At 36.7% G+C, this 23,256-nt stretch overlaps 4 protein-coding genes across 6 annotated transcripts; 1 reads left to right on the top strand and 3 right to left on the bottom strand.

Moving 5' to 3' along the window:
- Window positions 1-114: 114 nt before the first annotated feature.
- Window positions 115-4,867, top strand: LOC107429704 (aspartokinase 1, chloroplastic). 3 transcript variants are annotated; one of them, XR_007237532.2, is made up of 15 exons: window positions 115-254; window positions 387-934; window positions 1,022-1,104; window positions 1,218-1,258; window positions 1,413-1,567; window positions 1,838-1,987; window positions 2,107-2,202; window positions 2,423-2,539; window positions 2,688-2,807; window positions 2,914-3,006; window positions 3,124-3,240; window positions 3,458-3,574; window positions 3,686-3,748; window positions 3,842-4,161; window positions 4,729-4,867. XR_007237532.2 is itself a non-coding variant. In XM_016040441.3 (14 exons), exons 2-14 carry the CDS (start codon window positions 521-523, stop codon window positions 4,004-4,006), a joined length of 1,731 nt encoding a protein of 576 aa, XP_015895927.1. In that variant the 5' UTR covers window positions 115-254; window positions 387-520; the 3' UTR covers window positions 4,007-4,221. The 3 variants fall into 3 exon arrangements, 2 of the variants coding, with proteins under 2 accessions (XP_015895927.1, XP_024933795.1); XM_016040441.3 differs by lacking the exon at window positions 4,729-4,867 and having other exon boundaries at window positions 3,842-4,221; XM_025078027.3 differs by lacking the exon at window positions 4,729-4,867 and having other exon boundaries at window positions 169-304; window positions 3,842-4,221.
- On the bottom strand, window positions 4,372-8,840 carry LOC107429705 (cell division control protein 48 homolog C; the record flags this gene model as incomplete). The annotated part of the gene is made up of 10 exons (XM_060813212.1): window positions 4,372-4,776; window positions 4,921-5,055; window positions 5,175-5,376; window positions 5,508-5,572; window positions 5,673-5,738; window positions 6,527-6,631; window positions 6,752-6,868; window positions 7,333-7,482; window positions 7,816-8,426; window positions 8,600-8,840. Coding segments are annotated over 10 exons (1,776 nt in total), but the record flags the coding sequence as incomplete, so codon positions are not given.
- Window positions 8,841-10,561: 1,721 nt separating this feature from the next.
- On the bottom strand, window positions 10,562-15,528 carry LOC107429710 (auxin response factor 2A-like). The gene is made up of 15 exons (XM_016040448.4): window positions 15,057-15,528; window positions 14,851-14,963; window positions 14,568-14,663; window positions 14,398-14,454; window positions 14,140-14,301; window positions 13,967-14,051; window positions 13,690-13,780; window positions 13,333-13,497; window positions 12,902-13,021; window positions 12,725-12,800; window positions 12,491-12,656; window positions 11,494-12,386; window positions 11,194-11,384; window positions 10,885-11,061; window positions 10,562-10,730 (listed from the first exon to the last, which is right to left on the bottom strand). Exons 1-14 carry the CDS (start codon window positions 15,130-15,132, stop codon window positions 10,890-10,892), a joined length of 2,463 nt encoding a protein of 820 aa, XP_015895934.3. The 5' UTR covers window positions 15,133-15,528; the 3' UTR covers window positions 10,562-10,730; window positions 10,885-10,889.
- A 1,613-nt stretch (window positions 15,529-17,141) lies between these two features.
- On the bottom strand, window positions 17,142-22,407 carry LOC107429709 (auxin response factor 2-like). Its single transcript, XM_016040447.4, has 15 exons — window positions 22,268-22,407; window positions 21,573-22,113; window positions 21,373-21,485; window positions 21,062-21,157; window positions 20,881-20,937; window positions 20,544-20,699; window positions 20,366-20,450; window positions 20,109-20,199; window positions 19,804-19,968; window positions 19,486-19,605; window positions 19,306-19,381; window positions 19,070-19,235; window positions 18,020-18,963; window positions 17,684-17,874; window positions 17,142-17,529 (listed from the first exon to the last, which is right to left on the bottom strand). Exons 2-15 carry the CDS (start codon window positions 21,634-21,636, stop codon window positions 17,355-17,357), a joined length of 2,499 nt encoding a protein of 832 aa, XP_015895933.2. The 5' UTR covers window positions 21,637-22,113; window positions 22,268-22,407; the 3' UTR covers window positions 17,142-17,354.
- Between the last annotated feature and the right edge of the window lie 849 nt (window positions 22,408-23,256).

Here is a 23,256-nt window from a genome sequence, read left to right on the forward strand (position 1 = left end):
AAGTTGGAAGTTGGAAGTTGGAAGTATCTATATTGCTTTGGCAAGGGTGGATGGAAGGTCTCTTTCGAATTGCAAATTATGCACAGTGCATAGTGTACTGTCTACGGACAGCCTTAAGTAAAAAATACGGCGTCGTATATATATTCGCGGGAAACGACACGCTGTATCGTGTCCACTGTAAGTTTTCCTCAGATGTGCTAAAAGTGCTGAGACTCACGACGTTGAATTAGCCGCAACACTGGCGGTGCCCGACGGTTCGGCTTCGTTTCTGTTCTTTTTTTCTTTTTTTGACTTCTAATTCTAAGTCAGTCTTTTTCTTCTTCTTTTCTTTTTTTTTTTTCGCTGTTAATTATTTCGTTCTTTCTAATTTTCCGTTTCTGATCCAGAAGCTTCTGCTGTATCGTTTGGTTGCCGAGAAAATAATAACTCCGAGACATTTTCTAATCGAATAAAAGTATACCATAGTCCTAGATAATACAATTGATCGACACTGATTTTGGATTCGGTTCAGAATATCAAAATGGAGGCGTCGCTGCGTTTCCGCTGTGTAAGAACTCCCTGCTTTTGTGAAATTCCTAGAAATTTGCATTTTTCGCGATTTTCGTCGTTATCGTTTGCGGCTTCTCCATGTCGTCCATTTCTTGTGGCAATGGAGAATGCAAATATGCAAACGTCGTTCAGATTGAAGAGCGAGAAGAAGAGAATTGAAGCTGTGCTCGGGGAAGAAGAAGAAGAAGAAGAAGAAGAAGAAAGAGAAACAGATAGGCATAGCTCGGATGAAGGAGAATTAACCTGCGTAATGAAGTTTGGTGGATCCTCGATTGCTTCGGCAGAGAGGATGAGGGAAATTGCGCAGCTCATTCTGAGCTTTCCCGAAGAAAAGCCTGTGATTGTTCTCTCTGCCATGGGAAAAACCACCAACAACCTCTTACTGGTACTGCACAACTTCTTCACTCTTTGGTTTCTGTTACCTTTCATTGTATAATTGTGCGATTAGATTGGATGGTGGTGATGTATATAGGCTGGAGAGAAGGCTGTTAGTTGCGGTGTTTCGAATGCATCTGAAATCCAGGAGTTGAGTTTTATCAAAGACCTGCATCTCAGGTTAGCTCATGTGCTTCAGTATCTTCTTCCTACGTGAAAATACGTGTGAAAAAGTTTGGGAATTCAACCAGGATTAGATTTTCTATTTAGCATGTATGTCTGTGTTGAATCAGGACTGTTGATGAACTTGGAGTTGATCGCTCTGTAATTTCCGGTACGTTTTACTATAAATTCATGCATACAAATCAAGGTTTAAACCTTAAAATGAAACAATGAAGTGTCTGCACTTTGAAATTTTTTTTTGGGATTGAGTATTTTATTTTTTTATTAATTGGAATATTTGGTATTTGCCTCTGAATATTTTGCAGCACATTTAGAGGAACTGGAGCAACTTCTGAAGGGGATAGCTATGATGAAAGAGTTAACACTCCGGACCAGAGATTATTTGGTTTCATTTGGAGAATGTATGTCTACAAGAATATTTGCAGCTTACCTGAACAAAATTGGTGTTAAAGCACGCCAAGTACGTCTATTCCTGATTATCGATTTATTCTTGATTTGATGATCCTTTGTGTCTCTCCTGTTTTTTGTTTAACTGGAAATCAAACTTTCATTTGTCATTTTAGTAGAAAAGGAACCAGCATAAGTTAATAGGATATATTGAACAAACTTCCCGTCCATGTTTGATTTTTCTCTTAATTAATTGTTTTCTTTAAGTCTCAGCTGTGATTAGAATATTTTTCAAAATTTATTTTTTTACACTAACAAAATTTTCTCAATAATCCTTTTGCAGTATGATGCATTTAATATTGGTTTCATAACCACAGACGACTTCACAAATGCAGATATATTGGAAGCAACTTACCCGGCTGTTGCAAAAACTTTGCATGGTGATTGGATTACTGATCCTGCAATTCCCATTGTTACTGGCTTCCTTGGAAAGGTTTCTAGCTATTGCACTTGTGTTGCTGCTGAAATACTTTGATCAATGTTTGAATTCCACTTTATGTTTTACAATTTGTTAGCTAGGCTGACAAACTGGATAATATGTTTCAACTGTAGGGTTGGAAATCTTGTGCAATTACAACCTTCGGTAGAGGTGGTAGTGATTTGACAGCAACAACCATCGGTAAAGCCCTAGGTTTGCAAGAAATTCAGGTCAGAGTTGATCTTTTTCCATATACCACAGGAAAACGTATGCATAGGAAATAATTTTATATTCATATGCACCACATGGCTTGGATTCTATGTAGAATATAACAAGTGAAAATATGATTTTTTTTTTTTTTTTCTCCCCTGATATAAAAGCCTATGGTAGTACGTTTTCTGAATATTGTTAGGCTTACATATGTACCATCTTATTTCACATTTTTGATAGGTGTGGAAGGATGTTGATGGTGTATTGACCTGTGATCCTAGTATATATCCATCTGCAGAACCTGTACCTTATTTGACATTTGATGAGGCAGCTGAGCTCGCGTACTTCGGTGCTCAGGTTAGATTCTCTTGTTTCTTTTTGTTTATTTGAGTGGCTAAAACATCACAGTTTTGTAACAAAACTGGAGTTGAAACTAACTTTTCTTTAGAAGGCCTCTATCCATTATTTCTCCATGTTGTAGAGTTTAATTACCATGAATTTGCAGGTCCTACATCCACAATCCATGAGACCAGCTAGAGAGGGTGATATTCCTGTTAGGGTCAAGAACTCTTACAACCCTAAAGCTCCTGGTACCCTCATCACAAAAACAAGAGATATGAGTGAGGTTTGTGGCAATATAGTTTTCTGGCAACAAAAGAACTGAAGCATGTAGACAAATCTATACATGCTTAATATTTTTCTTTTATTGTTTAATATCAAATTAATTTCAGGCCCTTCTAACCAGCATAGTTTTGAAGCCGAATGTCACTATGTTGGATATCGTCAGTACCCGTATGCTTGGTCAAGTGGGCTTCCTTGCAAAGGTGAGTGGCTACTTTGATATGCTGTTTTTGCTCTTTTGACACTTCTTGTTGATATTTTGATAGCAATTCAAACGACACCCCCCACCCCTCAAAAAATAAAAAAATAAAAAAATTCAGGTTTTCTCAATCTTTGAAGATCTGGGCATCTCTGTGGATGTTGTTGCTACCAGCGAAGTTAGTATATCTCTGACATTGGATCCATCAAAACTTTGGAGTAGAGAACTAATCCAACAGGCAAGCATACAATTGATGTTTTAGTTTAGATTCTTAACCATTCTTCCATTTCTATGAATTCACAACGACATTGAATCCAAGTAAGTCTGATTGGAGAAAATGTCTGGAACTGAGTATCATAATGATAAAAAAAGAAAAATAAAAAAACAGATTGTAGGCCTCAATAGGGTAACTCATTTACGTCTCTAATATCAAATCCAAATGAAACTTATAACAGGAACTTGACCACGTTGAGGAAGAGCTTGAAAAAATTGCACTGGTCAATCTTCTGCAGCATAGATCAATCATCTCTCTCATTGGGAATGTTGAGTATTCTTCCTTGATTCTAGAGAAGGTGTTTTATCTTACCAGCAAATTTCAGGAGACTAGCTAAATAGACATTTCTTTTTATCTTCCTATTTCTCTTTTTCTATATCTATCACATATTTTGCTTCCTTTTGGCAAGGTTTTCCATGTTCTTCGAACCATTGAAGTCAATGTCCAAATGATCTCACAAGGAGCATCCAAGGTCTTCTTACATCTACATTTTGTTTTTCTGGTGTTTAACAACTGTTTTTCTTTTTGTGTCTAATAAGAGTTGCCGCATTTATGATCTAATCAGGTAAACATCTCATTGATAGTAAATGATAGTGAAGCCGAAACATGTGTTAAGGCCCTTCACCAAGCGTTTTTTGAGAGTGATGACTTGTCTGAACTACTAATTCTGGATAGTGGATCTGGTAACGGTTCTCCTTCGCTGTCTTCGGTGGAATTTGGTCCAGCCTAATACAAGAATAATATTTTTGTTGGCTCCTTCATTCAATTTTCAACATATTGCCTTTTAGATGTAGGCTATCGAGCATTAAATTGTTTTTCCATCTAATGTCGTAGTGATATCAATATGTGGAATTATCCAAATTCATACACGAGGTACAATTCGAGGTATTATTCCAATCTCTGGATTTTTTTCTCAAAGAAATATTATAATGGTCTTGAATATCATCTCTTAAAAGAAAAATATCGTCCAACTTTTTGGGCATTTGTACAATTCCATCTACACGTTAGCCAACATAATTTTGGTTTTTTCATTTCTTTTTATTTAGACTGACAGGTTGTCCATAAAAACTTAAAATAAATAAAAGCAATTCTTAATGTAGACCAAACCAAGGAATTTTCATTGGAATGGTTTCTATGTAAAGTTCATCTCATAATATGAACAATTTTCAAAATTGTACGAAAATATGGTTGCTCTATACGAAAGGGCATAAATCAAATCTAAAAGGTCTCTAGCTGACTATCTAGATGATCTGAACTTCCTTCATTCATTTGTGAAATAAAGATGCATGTCACAAAGGCCTTCCTGCTAGAGACTTGACAATAGATATTGGCCGGCTGACTACTTGACTCCCATTAGTATTCATCTTCATAAATAAATAAACCTATTTGGCCTAAGATTAATGGTGAAACACTTCTTCATTCCGAATGTCCCTCTGTTGTGTTTCTTTGCAGGTTACACGCCATGAACCTCTTAGCCAACCTCCACTGCAGCTTTTTTTCCTGCACCCAGCAGCCGCCAAAACAAGAACAAACAATGCAAATAGAGAGAGATGTTAATGATATTGATGATGAGATGTTTTGACACTTAATTCAGATATATACTTTTTAACAGAAAAACAGAGAAGAGATGCACAAATTCCAAACCATTTTTGACACAGAAGGGGAGATTTTAGTGACAACTTGCTCAAAGTGTTTCACTTTGACTGTCCGTTGAGATGTATCCGAAGTACTGCTGTTAGCTATTGCTTCATCTAGAGCAGCAAGTGTAGCTTCGCGCATCTGCAATAAACAAATAACACCCTTCCATGTTTATCCACATAAAGGAAAATATATCCATGATTTCCATATCACAGAGAGAGAGAGAGAGAGAGAGAGAGAGAGAGGGGAATTAAACTAACCAGATGATAAAGGTCAGCCCCATTAAAATTCTCACAAGCTTCCATCTTTGCAATGTCAATCAAATTCACAGTAGGATCTATTGGTCTCTCCTTTCCAAGAGCTTTTAAGATCATTCCACGTTCATCTGGACCGGGCAGTGGTACATAAAGACGTTTACAGAATCTACCTGGCCGCAGAAAGGCCTCATCTATATGATCGATTCTGCAAGAAATTAAATGTATGATTTAACTACTCTGTAGCTGCCATGTCTATATAAATTATGATATTCTTCAACTTCTAATATGCAATTAAAGAAAATTTTAGAATTCAAAGGAAGAATATTTTGGTTTTACCTGTTTGTGGCACCAATTACAAATACACCATCCCGTTTGTTTCTTCCATCTAACTCCGTAAGTAACTGCAAAGAAATTTTATTTGTTCGAAATATAGGAATATGATTTTGCAAAATTCATATGTTAAAGAAGGATTGGCCGCTTAAAATTCATATGTTTAATCACCTGAGTCACTAGCTGCTGAACCACTCGTCCCTTCTGGAACTCTCTCTTTTCTCTCAAGCCATCCATCTACACCAATCATTTAAAAAGAAAAAAAAAAATTTGTTGAAAAGAAAAAAAAAAAGTGTCAAAAATCCGCCTTGCAATATTTCAGTCTCTAAAATGCATAATGAAGACAAAGCCTATTGTCTCTTCATCTGTATCTCTTAATTACCCTCTTTATTTTTATCATGTTTGGGAAAGAAATTCAAGCCATTGAATGATATAAAGTAAAATATAAAATGTTAAAGACTCTATATGAAGTACACAAACATCTGCAAATCTTTTACTTTTTCCATATTAAAGCTTAAAGTTTGCAGAAAAATAACATCCAGAGAAAATCAAATAGTAGAAGTTCTTCATGTAATATGAAACAAATTTAAAGTTTTCCGACTCATGTGATGTTGCAACAATAATGAAGGACTAACATGGTATCTCAATCGAGTCGATTTGTTCATGGAAACAAGAAACCTAGAGGTTTAATGAAGAAAATTGCATTATTTCTCCCATTAAACCATTAATATATTTAACAAGTAGTGCTTGTACCTAAAAGAGCTCTCTTCCTAAGCAACTTGATCCTAGCAACTTCATCACAATAATGATCGATAATAATTAATTTGTTGTGGTTCTCTGACCACTTTAGAGAAGAAATATGAGAAGAAAAATGGTGCGGCTGGACTTCACATAATTAGTCATTGATTTTACTGATTAGTTTTTTTCCGGAAGATGAATTTACTAATTAGTTTGATTGATTAATATATAGTAAGCTCAAATAATTAAATATTACTCGTAACCAATATCAACGAACCACAACAAACCTCATCAAAGAAAATTATGCATGGTGAACATGTCCTTGCACGACTAAACAAGGTTCGGATGGCCCTTTCACTTTCTCCAACATATTTATCCAAAAGTTCTGGACCCTGAGTGCAAAAATCAGCAAAAGCCATATTATCGTATGAATATAATCTTCACACTTTTTAAATTTGTATTGTAAAGAGAAAAAGAGAATGATATAAATAATAATAATAAATTGTACAAACCTGGATATAAATGAAATTAGCTCTTGCTTCATTAGCAACAGCCTTTGCAATTGATGTCTTACCACAGCCCTTAGGTCCAAATAATAAAAATCCTGTTTCGATGGCCCTTCCACATCTCTATAACGGTACGTAAGGTAAATATATTTAAGAATACTCACACCCAGCAATTAAATTCAACCAAGGAGTAAATCATAAACTAAATAAATTTAGCTCAAAGTATTAATTAAATACAGAAGTAAACAAATGACTTCCTTCTTCTTCTTCTTCTTCTTCAATTATTTTTTTTTTTATTTTTTTTATTTTTTTATTTTTTTTTTTTGAGGAGTGTAACGTCATGATTGGCAACTTATGCAAGCTAGCTCATAATGAAACAAAGCCAGCCGTCAATATACACGGATTATGATTTAGGAGCAGATTATAATAAAAGTAAAATATAATAATTATATGTGTATGTATAATGGAGCTCAAGCTAACCTTCCCAATTGTTCCACCACTTTAGTATTCAAAAGACGTATTAATTGTTTTTCCTTTTTTTCTTTTTTTTAATTACAAATAGTATACAAGTCAAGGAAGAGAATTGCCTTACTATGCTCGGGATACTTGATACAATTAATAAGAGATCGTTCCAATTCCTGCCTTATATCATGCAACCCACCAATATCTTCCCATTTGTCATTAGGAATCTCACAAGAACCTTCTTTTTTAGACGAGGGTTGAACCTTTGTAATTGCCTCTGCACAACATAGATATATATATATATATATATATATATATATATACGAAAATTCTACGGTGAGGATGGTCCGCATGAGAACTGCAGTATTAGTAAAGGTTTTTTATATTATTAACGACGGTTTCTTAGAAAATCATCACCAATACTATGAAAAACCATCACCAATACTATGGTCCGCATGAAGACCGTCCGCACCATAAACAGACTGTATATATATAATATAGATCATATAAAGAAAAAAAAATGGCTATTGAACGAAACCGAAAACGTATATAAATGTTCCAAAAGGAGATATTTTGACAAAAGAAATTAAAAATTAAAATAGAATCACCTCGATATCAGTCATGGTAAGGTTGAGATTGTCAATAGCATCATCCAACCAAGTTTCCTTCCACAACTTATGGCCATCGTCTTCAGAAAAATTTCTAGATTCCCTAGGCTTTCTAATGTTTATAGCTCTCCGTAAGGCAATGGAATTAGCTTGAGAAATCAGGGCATCAAAATCAGTGGGAACAAAACCTGGAGTAGACCTGGCTATCTTAAGAATGTCCAAGGAGGAGGAGGCTTGATGATGATGAGGAGGTAGCTTAAGCTTGCGAGAAAGAATGTCAAACCTAGCATTTTCATCCGGGACACCAAGAAGAATCTCCTTTTCGAATCTACCAGGTCTTCTGACTGCAGGTTCAAGAGCATGAGGCCTATTGGTCGCACCAATCACGAGAACATAGCAAGAATCTTCATGACTAGTAGGCAACAGGGAATGCCTATGGCATTCATCCATGCAACTCATCAGTTGTGTCACAATCCTTCGGTCAGATTGTAGTTGTAAATTATCTCGTTTTGAAGCTATTGCATCGATCTCATCAATAAATATGATTGAAGGGGCTGTCTTGTAAGCTTTTGAGAAATGTTTTTGAAGGATTTCTTCTTGAGGTCCACCTGCTGATGATCAGGTGAACATATTTTATACATATATAGAATTAACAAGCCAGTAAATTTGTAAATATTGGAACATGAATTAATGTTTTCTTCAGTAATAAATAAGTACTAAAATAAATTGTAGATGAGTTTTGAGAGAGTAGTAGTAGTAGCAGTAGTTAGGTACATTACATTACCTATATCAGAAGGGGAAAGCTTATAAAGAGGTAAAGAAGACTCATTGGCAATGGCATGAGCCAAAGTGGTCTTGCCGCAACCAGGAGGACCATGAAAAAGAATATTGCCCATCCTTAACTCTATACCCTTGTCTACCAGCTTCCTATGTTTAAGAAGAGGCACAATCACCGTGTCCTCTACCTCCATCAACAACTCCTTCATACCTCCCAGATCCTTAAAACTCACACCATCATTTTTATTTTTTTTAATTTAATCATTTTGATCATTTTCGTTTTCCTTGGTTGTAATTTTCTTCTTATTATCTGTCTTCCTTCTTCTTCTTCTTATGCTGTTCACCAATCATCATCGTCATTGGGATCAGCTATGGGCCCTAGTTCGGTTTCGATTTTCTGGATGAAACGTTTAAAGGAGTCAAAGCTGGAGCGCCGATATTCAGGGAAATGGGTACGAAGACAGTGTGCAATGTCGTCGGTGGAGGTTAGGTCCGGAGCCAACATCCTCCTCCGACTAACATATTGAGCCTTCGAGAACAACGGTGACCACTCCTCCCCCTGCTTTCATGTTAATCCAATTTGTTTCTTTTTCTTTTCTTTATTCTTTTTATATTTTTTTTTTCCTCTAAAAAAATCAAACACCTGAAAAAACCACCACAAAGCAAGTGAAACAAACGGCAGCGGTGAGGTAGCTGGTGAAGAGGCCGTTGGTGACGGCGTCGAAGAAGAAACAGTATAGAATTTTTACTATGAAAATATATTATATTTAAAAAAATAATAATAAAAAATAATAATAATAAAAAAAACACTTAAAAAGAATTTAAACCCTAGCTTTTTATTATTAATTTATGATATTAAATCACAAGCTCTAATAACATGTAAAAACTAAAAATAATAATATTTTGTTATTAAAAAAAACAATAATAATAATAATATTTCTCAAAAAAAATATAATAATAATGATAATAACAATAACAATAATATTTTCGTTTCTTGGTCCTTTAAGTTTAGGTGTTAATGTCAAATAGAGTCAATAAGGATATTCCTAAAAATTAAGTTCTAATTACTTGACCCTTAATTAATGGAATTGAATCGTTTAATTTATTCTATTTTCCTCGTATTGGTTTTAGGCTTCTCTATGTAAAGCAGCATCCTAGAATGTTATGATCGCATTCAAAACATTAATAATAAATTTGTTCTCTCTTTATTTTCTTTTTGTTTTTCTTCTGCTTCGTCATATTAAAATTTTAACCAAAGGAGCAATCGTTATACAAATACAAATTGGCAGACTGAGATTGTTAGGAGCATTTCTCAAAGCATCCAATGATCCAAATTCAACTACGCTTGGCATCCATCCCCGCATCGTCCAAGTTCTAACATGTCACTTTTTTAGGAAATTAAAGGATTGGTTCAATTTTAATATTTTATAATTACCTCTTACATTTTTTTTTTTTAAAAACAAAATATAAAAGTGTGGCAGCGGGGTCATTACTAAGCACACAATGCATGGTAATACAATACTTATTACGTAAGACGCCAGTTTCAGTGAACAGTAATATCTAAGAAATCAATTCATCTTTAATATCAATAGCTCCCGTAATCATCTTTCAATATTTACCTGTTTCCTTCCTAAGGTGATTGCCACCAACCAGAAAATGAGAAAAGAAAAATAAATAGGGGTTAATCTACAGAAAAAACAAAAACGAAAAAAACAAAAAAAACAAAAAGAAAAAAGGGTGGTATTTAGCTTCAGATTAAGTACTTTTAGGCCTAATTTAATCTAAAATAGAATAGAGTGAGACATAACTCAATGACTACTAAATGCATGCTTTCCCGCTTTCAAAATTATATGATTATGAAATTAAATTAAATCCAACATCCCATACCCCAACGGCCCATCTTTATGGAAGGGATGAGGATAGAGGGAAAAATAATAATAATAAAAAGAAATGAAAAGAGGAGACTATATACAGCCCAATGGCCAAAATTCGGATAGATACTGGGATATACCTGCACTGCCAGTATAAATTTCAATAGTAGTGATCAAGTGGAATTTACAACTGCCTCAAATTACCAAAAAAGTAAAAACGTTGACATCTTTAACACCATTTTTTACCACTTCCAGCTTAGCCACCACCTGCATACAGAGAAAAATATATATTCCTCAGTCCACAAAATCTATTTCAACAAAATAAGAAACTTAAGCTATACAAAATATACAAATTCTCCATTTTTCACATGCATGACGCACCTCAGACCTTATCTACAGCAATGTAACATAAAATATTTACCTCGTCTAAGGGCTTGCTGCTGAAGGATGATCCAAAATCTGGTCTTCTTCTGAACCCATGTTCTGGTCAGCCATTGCTGAAATTTCCTCCAGCTTCTTATTTGAGGTTTGTAAATCCATCTTCTTTACCTCCTTCGGGGTATATATACAGATCTTACGAACTATGTGACGGAATTCCCTACGTTTTTCAGATACAGCCATTGGTTAGATTATATCAACCTAGAGGCAAATACAAACTGAATTAACCGAAAATTTCTATACGAAGTTGCAAGCAATTATAATAAGTGCATAGATACACAAGTTTGCTTACTGCCAGGGATCATCTCCAACAAGCATCATATCACCCTCATCATCAGTAAAAACAACCATCCACTTTTTTTCTGGACTGCTTAGTTCACCATTAAATTCAAAAATCTGATCTAATTCCGCTATCATTTCATCATAGCCATTAAACTTGCTAAGGTCAACAGACCTTCCCAAAGTGGCCCCCTGCTTATGAACCTGAGTAAATAAATGTAAACCAATCAATTCCATATAGCGATGCAAATTTGCACCACAGTTTGAACGTTAATAGATCAAAACAAGCAGACCCAATAAAATATGAGACAACCTTAATGCTTCTTCTAGTTGAACCACCTGGAAGCTTGACCGGAATATCTACAGAAAACTGCTTTGAAACTGGAAAAGGCTTCTGTCGTTCACTACCTCCAGTTGCAGTCACAGCAAACTTTGAACACTTTTCATGCTCCAGCAATCGTTCAGATTCCATATCTTGGTAGTGCTCGGATGCAACATCAATTTGCCCTTGTGGCCTATGCTTGGAGTTTGTATGCAGTACATCCAGGTTTGTCACAGCAGGGTTACTGACAAGGGAGATACCAAAGAGTTTGCAATTGCCATTCCCTTTAGCCTTCTCATCATGTTGCCTATGCAGATTCTCCAAATTCAGTGACATTGGATGACAAGAATTTTCAGCAGATGACCGTGGCAATAACCAATGTCCTGGCTGCTGCTTTACTTCATGTTCATGCATTCCATCAGAGTCATTAACTTCTGCTACAGGAAGTTTTATGCTGCTGGATTCTGTCAGGTCAGATGAAGGGATCAAACGCATCATGGACACTGGACTTGAAGACAAATGGAATATTTTTTCCTGACCAGAACCCTGCTTCCAGAATTGGTTGGCATTAACTGGGTTTCGATCAACCAAAGGCCAACCCACTCTGAACGATTCTTGCGCAGCTCGGGAATGTGATGATTGATTCGTACAGGGCATTCCGAACCTTACTTGAGTAACTCTGTCCTCTGGTCCAAATATTCTCTTACCAAAAGGAGTCCCTGTTTGATCCGTACCTTGAGATGAAGCCCATACAGTGAGATTCTGTGCAGTGTCTGAATTTTCATTGTTAGCAAATGTACGTCTCAGTGTCCGGATTTCTTGACCTTGCAAGGCCCTTGAAACTTGATTCTGGGCTGTAGTTTCTCGATTGATTTTAGATGAACCTGTTTATAAATCTAAGCCACTTAGCAGGTTGTATCCACAAAAGGTACAAGCTAAGTTTACAATAACAGGAAGAAAAAATGACCATGAGGCAATCAATGTGTACCTTCAGTTGCATGACGTGAAGAATTGGATGACGATGATATGTTTACACGTGGTCGTTTCATTTGGGATACCAGAAGAGAATTTGGTGCATGAGCCAAGGCAGGCTCTACTTTCCAAGGGGAAATTTTCTCTGGACGATGAACAGGAGAAGTTTCATCCCAATGCACCTGAAGGAATCGTAATAGTATTTGAGCATCGAAAGGCATCAACTTTAAAGTACGCTGTTTGTATATACCTTAAGGCATCTCCATTGTGAACCAGGCCACCTCACATGATCAGAATCTTCCACTCCTATAACCGTCCCTGAGAACCTAATTGAGAGATATGAAACAGTGAAGTCAACATATTTCCTTGTCTCTTCCATGCCTTGTTTGTCAGTAAACTCTTGACCAGGTTCAAAGGAAAATCATACCTTTGCTCTGGAGCTTCTTCACCTTCGAACCTCATTTTGAACCTCATCCCTATAGGATAGCTATTCTTGACAGACTCCATATATTCATCAAATGGAACAATGAATTCTGCAGGGCTAGTCCTAATAATTTATCACGTACAAATACCATGGAATTAATAAAGTTGGTAGCTGGTATATCAGGATTAAAGGAAACTGAACAACTGAAACTATTGCCAAAAAATTCAGACATTATGTTCACCATACAGATATATGGACTCTCTGAATATAAAAATATCTATTATACATTGTCTCATCTGTGCTGCAAGTGTAATTTCAGGAACGATGCAGATAGATCTATAACACTAACAGTGAACATTGTATATATGACATAGGCTACTAATAAGCATATATATATATACATATATACATATCTTACGGCAGAAACCACAAACCTTGGCTTGTAATAGACAGTGAACATTGTACCCGTTGAAACAGCGTGCCATGCAGTTGCAAGTACTCCAATATGCATACTGTGACTAGATATGACTGAAGATGGAACATTACTAAATTGCCTCATAGCACGTCTTACACCAACACGAAGGTCTCCAGTTTCACCCCTGGAAATGGTAATCTAGAAACCATTAGGCACAAGAATCTCACAATCATAGCAACAAAATAGATCTAGAAGCCACCTATTCTTTATCTACAACATCATATATCCCAAACTTAAAAGCTTATGCATAGCAGCAAGTTTGACATGTAGTAAAAAAACAATGTAAGTAATATTGGAAGATTCAGTTATTGTTGACCTGAGAAAAATAAAAGCATCGCCTGCAACAAGCTTCTTTGAGCTGACAAAGAGACTCCAACCACTTTGAAGAAGGTGTCTCTTTGGGTGACCTGGCACGGCAATCATATATCACTCATTAATAAGTACCCTATATATTAATATAAAAAATAAAAATAAAAAATTGTTTTTGAGCTCTATAGAAATTACTCCTTCAGCATATATTTGAGAAAAAAATTTAAGAATTCAACTTGAAAACTAATTTTTTGTCAAGAATCCAAAATAAGTACAGCCGTTACCTCGAAAGATATGGCGGAAACGCCATCTGTTACCATGCAAATCTCTAGCGACCAACTCTTGGCTAGGAGGCTGCTTAGACATATCCTGCGAATAAAAATAGCAAGCAGAAACTTTTAGAACCCGATTCATCCTTTATAATATAAAGCCATAGCAGCCATTAAAATAGCCTAACCAACTGGGGGAGGCATTCATCTGCATGCCGTTTCAGCACAGAGAAACCACCATGTGTGCTTGTATCTGAGGCTGTAAGAGTCTTGCAGAAGGAATGCACACGAGGGCGGGGAGGAGGAGGAGAAGGAAGCAAAGCCTCTTTCACCACCGAATTCTCATCTTGCTGGCATAGCAAAAACACATTTATGTGGCTCATGAAGTGTATTATCCAATTAAAATTTTCAAAAAATGCGAATAAAAACAGAGAGAAAAGGTATACTTTAGGTTCAGGAAGCAAAATCACTTGAGCATATACTTCATCGGTGTCTGGTTCAGCCTGCATTTTTTAGGAAAAAAGAAAACTTAATACGGAGAAACATTGGTATTAAAAAAAAATAAAAAAAAAAATGAAAATACTGATCCATAGCGATTACGAGTGAAGCAGCACACCTTCAAATGAACATTGATGACGCGACAGAGAATTTTGGAGGGAAGATCATATGCTGGCATTTGCTGATCAACAACTTGATTGGTGGACGCCTCAACCTGTGTTTATAACAATCAAAGTTAAAATGCTAGAGTCGGTACTACCAAACCCCATTTACGGAAGAGAAAATTTGTGCAAAAATTCACAACCTATTACCGATTCTTCTTCAAAATAAAATTAGTCAAAACCAAATTACCATAATAAAAGAAAAAATCTCCGAGAAAATTTGAGAGAAAAAAGAAGTACCTGCTCGATGTGACCTTGAGGGAAATAGAAAACGAGCTGGCCTTGGCGAGGCACAGTAACCAAAGGACCGGCGCAAGCGTGCCACAACTCCTTGTACAGAGCATCGTCATGATCTACCATACAAGAAGGACAGCAGATGTTACAAAATTAAATTGCAGAGACACACAAATCAAAATTCAGAGTGGGGAAAATTTCATAATTGTTACCGGCCAAGGGAAAAGCCGAAGAGGCTCTCAAGACGCCATCTCTGGCATCTGTGTGATTGACAGTGTTATACTCCATGGGAATGGCTTCCTCTACTGACAACGTCGGAGGAATCCACTTGTCATCATCATTACAACTGAGGCAGGCAGGCAGGCAGCTTCCAAAAGCAAAATTATTAGAATGAGAAGGCGAGTGTGGAGCTGAAGTTTTCAACTACGATGAGCAGCAACAAGAACAACAACGACGAAGCTTGGACCTTTCCATGAATTGCTAGGTCCGCCATTAATTATTGCAGAGCCTGAGAAATGAGAATTTAGCCAAGCCCTAGATTGAGCTTCTCCTATGAGGATTGTGAATTTGCTTTTGTGTGAAAATGACTTCGTTTCAACGTGTCATTACTTAAAAGACTCCTGAAGAGTCAAGAGTAACTCTTTTTTCTTTTTCTTTTTTTTCTTTTTTTTTTTCTTAAGTTTATGATTTTAAAGGTCAAAACTACCTCACCTCTTCTTAATGCTACTCCTACTGCCTACTGCCTACTGCCTACTGCTGCCACCTTAAGCTTTGTGATTAAGAAGTTAATTTACAATAAAATAATAATAATAATAAAGCTTTTTCTTTATTTTATTTTATCTTATTATTTTTATGTTGTGATGGGATGGAACATTGTACAACGTTTTACCTGAAAGATACATGTCAGTCTTATAATTATTGTCATCTGTCAGTATTTCTTCTTAATAAATACATATGCTTTAAAATAATATTATTTTTTGTTTGGATAATCACGTTCCATAACTCTGAATTTTTGTCTTTATTTCAATCCCACTTTATTGGTTTTAAAAGTGTTAAATGATTACGATTATTTTTTAAAAAAAAAACCAAAGAGAAATAGATAATAATTTTTATTAATGATGTTAATCCTTTTTAAGAACATTTAGGCATAGAATGGTGATGCTTATAATTATATGCGTGAAAAAAAATTGAACCTATCATCAAGACGAGCCGGCTCCATTAATACTTCAAAGCAAAGATGTGAATTGTGTAAGCTATAGACAGAATTATAATAAGAATATTGCAAATACTTTTGAGCAGTCATGGCCGGCAGGGTCACATATTCTCTCAATTGCGTTCTACAGTGGGGAGATGCATCATGCTCTGGAGATTGAGAGCTAGTACGAATTCGACACGAATTGTTTTTTAAATCACTATAGGGAGTGTGCTTTAGTCAACTATTTCCATGGAATTTGATGGGTTCTAATAATTTCTATAGAACAATTGTCACTTGGGTCAATGGTACATGAACTTGAAAACTGATTGGGTGATTCCAATTTCGGAAAAATATCGTTGTTTGGCCTTTGGTCACTATAAAAATTGAAGATTCCTTGCTCTATATGTGGGAAAATGGAATTAATTCTATAATATTGATTTTCAATTTTCATGGGAGCATTGAATTTAACTGCTTTTCAAGCTGCCAAGCAAAAGCGAGAAAGATAATTGACGTTGAGAAAAGTCCTGATAGAACAATACCGTAATATGGTCATTTATATTATCTTATATCGTATACACACACACACACACACACACTAGTGTATAAAAGCAAGTCTCAGCACCAAGGGAGACTCCTAAAAAATACTGTGGTCTATGTTTCACGGAGTAGGAGAGGATGAAGCAGAAGGCCAATACAACAAAACCTGCATCCCATTTACCGTCCCCAATACAACAAAAATGAAATCTAAATACTTCTTTTCCCCAGAAGTGGAAGACATGTACATATATGTACAGACCAAAACTTCCAGATGCTGTGTCATAGCTGGCTATACTGCATTGGACAAAAATGCAATAATATTATAAATATATATATATAGTTGTCAAGTAGGCTTTACAACCACGTCAAATTACCAGCAGTAGAGTGTTTGACAGCTATTAAAAAAAAAAAAAAAAACCATTTTTTATCCATTTTCCAGCTTAACCATCAGAAGATAGAAACATTTCTGAATCTCCAAAATCTTTCAAGAAAAGGGATGATGCCCCTTAGGCAAGAAAACGTGTTGAACAAAAAGCCAAACAAAACAAAAGGATAAGACCATCAATGAATCATAAAATATCTCTATAAGCTCAACTAACCTCGTTACACAATACTCTAGATATTAATTGGACATTTACAATACCTTCTCTTCTATGCACCCTCAAATCCTTTAAGCAAAAGAAGAAAAGTAAGCTGTACTTAAAAATAAACAAATTTCTAAAACTATCGCCTTCAGAACTGAGCACTTCTAACTTATCCAAGATTTGTAGAACAAAATTTACCCCTCGTAAGGGCTAGCTGCGGAAGGGTGATCCAAACTTCGGTCTTCTTCTGAACCTAATCTTGGGTCTGCAGTAGCTGAAATTTCCTCCAGTTTTGTGGTCTGCAAATCCATCCTTTTTACATCTTCTCGGGTGTAGATGGTGATCTTGCGGACAATGTGACAGAATTCCCTGCATTTTCAAGATGCAGCCACTAGTTAGATTGCATCAATCTACAAGCACCGTGTAAAGTAAACGACTGAAAATTTATATAATGGAGTCGCAAGCAATTATATTATATGCTTTTACAATGCAAACAAACAAACAGAGACACAAGCTTGCTTACTGCCAGGGATCATCTCCAACAAGCATCATATCACCCTCATTATCAGTAAAGACAATCAGCCACTTCTTCTTAGGAGAGTTCAGTTCACCATTGAATTCAAAAATCCGATCCAATTCTGATATCAATTCATCATAACCATTAAACTTGCTGAGGTCAACAGACCTCCCCAAAGCAGTTCCCTGCTTGTGAACCTGAAACCAAAAAAAAAAAAAATTCAGAACCCTTCAGTTCTAGATGGAATCTAAATTTCACATTTGCAAGAAAGAAGTCCCAAAAGAAAAAATAAATAAATAAAATTATTGAACAAAATGAGCAGAACAAGTAGATAAAGAAAACCTTAATGCAACTTCTTGTTGAACCACCCTGGTGCTTGACCTGGCTATCTAGATAACGCTGCTTTAAAACTTGAAAAGGCTTCCCTGCATCATCACCTCTAATCGCAGTTTCAGCAGACTTCGAGTAATTCAACCGCTCCAACACTTGCTCAGATCCCATATCTTGGTGGTGCTCTGTTGTGACATCAGCTTGCACTTGTGGCCTATGCATGGAGTTTTTATTCAACATGTCTTGTTCTGTCACATCAGGGCCACTGATGAGGGAGATCCCAAAAAGTTTGCAATTGCCAGTCCCTTTACCTTTTTCTTCATGTTGCATATGATGGTGATCCAAATTCAGTGCCACAGGATTATTAGAATTTTCAGGATATGATGGTGGCAGCAGTGGCAACAACCAATGCCCTGGCTGCTGCTTGACTTCAACTCCATGCAGTCCATCATACTCCGAATGTGCCCTGTATCTGCTATTGGCAGGCTTATGGTATTGCAAACCACTAACTTCTGATACAGAAAGTTTCATGTTGGATTCCATCATATTAGATGAGGGGCTATGCATGGTGGACTCTGAACTTGCAGACAAATTGTATATGCCTTCCTGATCAGAAACCTGCTTTCGCAACTGGCTAACATTAACAGGGTTTTGATCAACCAACGGCCAGCCCACCCTATAAGATTCTTGCAAGGATCGAGAACCAAATATTTGATTCATGCAATGAGTTCTGTGCCTCGTTTGAGAAACTCTGTCCTCTGTTCCAAATACAGTGTTACCAAAATTTGGCTCTGCTTGATCTGGACCCTGCGATGCAGTCCACAAATTGACATTCTGTGCAGTATCTCGTTCATCATTCCTACCAAAGGTACCTCTGGGAGTCAAGATTTCTTGACCTTGCAAGGCCATTGAAAATTCATTCCGTGTCGAAGTTTCTACGTTGATTTTTGATGAACCTGGTCACAAAATTTAAGGCACTTAGCAGTTTGTACCAAAACAAGCAAGAAGCTGAAGCAAAGATGGAAATAAAATTTCCCATAAGGCAGGTAATATGGGCCGTACCTTCAATTGCATGCTGAGAATAATTCGTAGACGATGGTACGCTTACACGGGGCCTTTTCATTTGACATGCTGGAAGATGATCAGGAGCATGAGCCAAAGCAGGCTCTATTTTCCAAGGGGAAACCCTCTCTGGGCGATGAACCGGTGAAGTTTCATCCCACCGCACCTGCAAAAGACACACACACGGTTATCTCATAGAAACGAACGAAAAGCCCAAAAAAAAGTTCAAGCTGTACCTTAAGGCATCTCCATTTTGATCCAGGCCACCTCACTGGATCAGCATCCTCAGCTCCAACTACAGTACCTGAGAACCTAATCAATCAAGAAGAGGGAGAGAAAAGAAAAAAAAAAATGGTGAACTCATAGAATTTTCATCATTTATTAATCAAAAGAAGAGTTTCAAAAAGTAATGATACCTTTGTTCTGGAGCTTCTTCACCTTCAAACCTCATTTTGAACCTCATCCCTATAGGATAGCTATTCTTGACAGACTCCATATATTCATCGAAGGGAACAATAAACTCAGCTGGGCTAGTCCTATTATCCATGCATAGAAATACCATGGAATGAATAAGTTGGTATAGGAGGGTTTATTTCTGTTTAATAATATGGCTCTAGGATTGCAAAAATACTTGCAAATATAATGTGATCTTTGCTGCATTTACATGATACAATGACAGGAATTTTGTACAGATAAATTATACATTAAAAAGGGAATAATGCAGAAGCACACACCTTGGTTTGTAATAGACAGTGAACATTGTACCAGTTGAAACAGCATGCCATGCCGTCGCAAGGACACCAATATGCATACTGTGACTAGATATGACTGACGACGGAATATTACTCATTTGCCTCATAGCCCGTCTTACCCCTACACGATGTTCACCAGTTTCACCCCTGAAGTGACAATCAAGAAACTCATCAGCCTCAATTAATTTACTACTGCATAAAATGATATAAATCAACAAAAAAAGCAGTTAATATGAACTAAAATTAGCAATTGAAGTAGTGATTGAAAGATTTAAATGATGGTTGACCTGAGGAATATAAAAGCATCTCCTGCCACAAGCTTCTTTGAGCTGACAAAGAGACTCCACCCACTTTGAAGAAGGTGCCTCTTCGGGTGACCTGACAACGCAATGATATATTGGTCATTGATGAGTACAGCATATGCAAAAAGAACAAATTGTTGAACTTTACACGAATTGCCACTTAAGCATACAGTTGAGAAAATGTTGCAAGTATGTAAAAGGAAAACAAACATTTTCTAGGCCGAGAGTCAAAAAGCCATTACCTCTAAAGATATGGCGAAAATGCCATTCATTACCATGCAAATCCTTAGCAACCAACTCTTGGTTGGGAGGTTGTTTAGACATATCCTGCAAAGAAAACCACAAAGTTGAACAGTTCAGGACCTCTCCCTCCTCTATACATATATCATATCTATTATATGCCAGGGAAATAAACCAAACCAGTCGAGGGAGGCATTCATCCGCATGCCGTTTCAGCACAGAGAAACCACCATGAGTGCTTGTATCTGAGGCTGTAAGTGTCTTACAGAAAGAATGCACACGAGGGCGTGAAGAGGGAGGGGGCGGAGTTTCCTTAACCACCAAATTCTCATCTTGCTGGAATAACAAAACAGATTGTTGCCGTCAGTCCATTTATCATCGTCCTATAGAAAGTTATTGTTCTCTTTTTTTTTTCATCCATCCCCCCCCCACCCCCCCCCCCACCCCCCCCCCCCCCCCACATAGAAACAAAATTAAACAGAATGCAATTAATAATCAAGAGAGGGCATATGCATACTTTAGGTTCAGGAAGCAAAGTCACTTGAGCAAATACTTCATCTGTGTCAGTTTCGGCCTGCAATTTTTTAAAAATTTTTATTGAAAAAACAAAAAAACACATCAACTAAACATTAATAACGCTATCGAGAAAACCCCAAATATAAACCCGATCCATATCGGTTAGGAGTGAAGCAGTATACCTTCAAAAGAACATTGATAACCCGGCAAAGGATTTTTGAGGGAAGATCGTAGGCTGGCATTTGCTGATCAACCACTTGATTGGTAGACGCCTCAACCTGTTTTCAACACAATCAAAAGACGTTCACATGTACTCCACGTTATCAACCTCATTTTAGCAAGACAAAAGTTGTGAAAAACCAGAACCCATCCACCAAGAGAAAACGCAATCTAAACCAAACTTAAAAATGGGAAAACAAACAAAAATATAAACAAATAAATGAATATTAAACTACAAATCCGAGAAATACAGGAAGAGGAAAGAAGAAGATACCTGTTCGATGTGACCCTGAGGGAAATAGAAAACTAGCTGACCTTGGCGAGGCACGGTGACCAAAGGACCCGCGCAAGCGTGCCATAGTTCCTTGTACAACGCATCTTCATGATCTGTCCGAAGCAAAAAATTACAAATTCCATTACACAGTAGACGAAAAGAAAATCGAATTCAGAGTCGGGGAAAGTATGGAATTTTACCGGCCACCGGAAAAGTCGCAGAGGCTCTGGAGCTGGTATTATTATTACCAGTATTATACTCCATGCTATTATTATTATAATTATTATAAATATTAATATTATTATTATTGCTGCTTCCTCTTACTGAGAACTTCCGAGGAATCCATTTCTCACCACCAACTTCTTCCAAACAAACACCTCGAATTTGACAAAGTGAAACATAATTAAACTTTACAGGATTCTATACGAATCTGTTCCCCCTTTTGACGAATCACGCGGTGTTTTCCCAACTAATTCAGAAACCAGAAAAAAATAATAAATAACAAAAAAAAAACTACAAGGAAATTGTTTTGCTTTTGCCCTAAACTGACTCTTTCTTTCTTCTTCTTCTTCTTCTTCTTCTTCTTCTTCTTCTTCTTATCTGGGGATTTAGGAGGCGGATGCAGGTGGAGAGCCAGGGACAGCAAGGGTTCCAATGCCTTGAGAGAAAACTCAACCTTCTTGTTTCAACGTGTCACTGTGAGCTTCTGAAGAGTCAACAGAAATTCCTTTTTGGTGTTTTCTGTAAATAATGAGAGGTAATAATAAATATGGAAATAAAAATAAAAATAAAAATATGCGATTTTTTTTTTTTTTTTACTTGCAAAATTTCATTAAAAATTCAAAGTTTTTTTTTTTTAATTTTAACGAACAAGAAAGATAAAGACTGAAATTACTCTGCATTTCCAGGGAGTGGCTGCCATTACTGTTCGTACAGTTTGTGTGGTCTCCAGACTCAGAGACCACGCTTTTGTTTGCTCCTTTATTTATTTATTTATTTTTTTTAATTTTCCTTATCTTTTATTATTATTATTTTTTTTTTTTTTTTAATTTCATCGACTCCTAGGTGGCTCCGATACTGTATGCAATTATTTCAAGTTTCAACCCGTTGTGGAATTATTGCCGTGGTTGGGCAACCGGTCGCTCCGGTAACAGAACCCTCCTGCTATCTATGTCCACATGTCAACCGGCAAACGGAGATATTAGTGGAATGGTTTGAACGGATTTACTTTAACGCCGTTACTGCTACGGGTCACACGTGTCTTTGGTGTGTCGGCTAACATGTAACGACGTTTGTCTTGAGTAACGGAAAGCTGTTCTGATTTTGGGGGTGGTTTTGTCCTGTTATTAACAGGCAGGATTGGTGGGGCTTTATACGATCCTACGCAGAGAGGGAGAGAGGTGGTAAAATCACCTGCCAGTAGATCACCCGCCAATGGAATGGATCCACACTGTGCTAATAAAGAGCTTGGATTCGTTCCCCATGATGTTTCGCACGTGCTACCGGTGGTTGTCTCTTTTCCGAGGTAATAGAATCACCGCTCGTTTTGAATAAAGCCTAGATGCCCGGGAGATGACATGGTTGCTTGACTTAACCATTCCGGGAAGGACACGTGTCGACAAATTTGGAAAGGATGCCTTTCGTGCTGTGGTGGGGGTGGTACAATAAAATTATATACAACAGGGAATAACTATTCGCCACGTGGACTCCCTCCACATCACGATTTTCACATTTTTTAACAGAGGAAAAGTCCAATTCAACCCACAGACTCAGTAGGTTGCTTGCAGACCTATGCATATATCATCATGATTCATATATATATATATATATAAATGTACATATGTATAATTAAAAGTACTTACAGAGATTTCCACATCATCACAA

Source organism: Ziziphus jujuba, chromosome 12 (genome assembly GCF_031755915.1).
Source record: "Ziziphus jujuba cultivar Dongzao chromosome 12, ASM3175591v1".
Classification (NCBI taxonomy): domain Eukaryota; kingdom Viridiplantae; phylum Streptophyta; class Magnoliopsida; order Rosales; family Rhamnaceae; genus Ziziphus; species Ziziphus jujuba.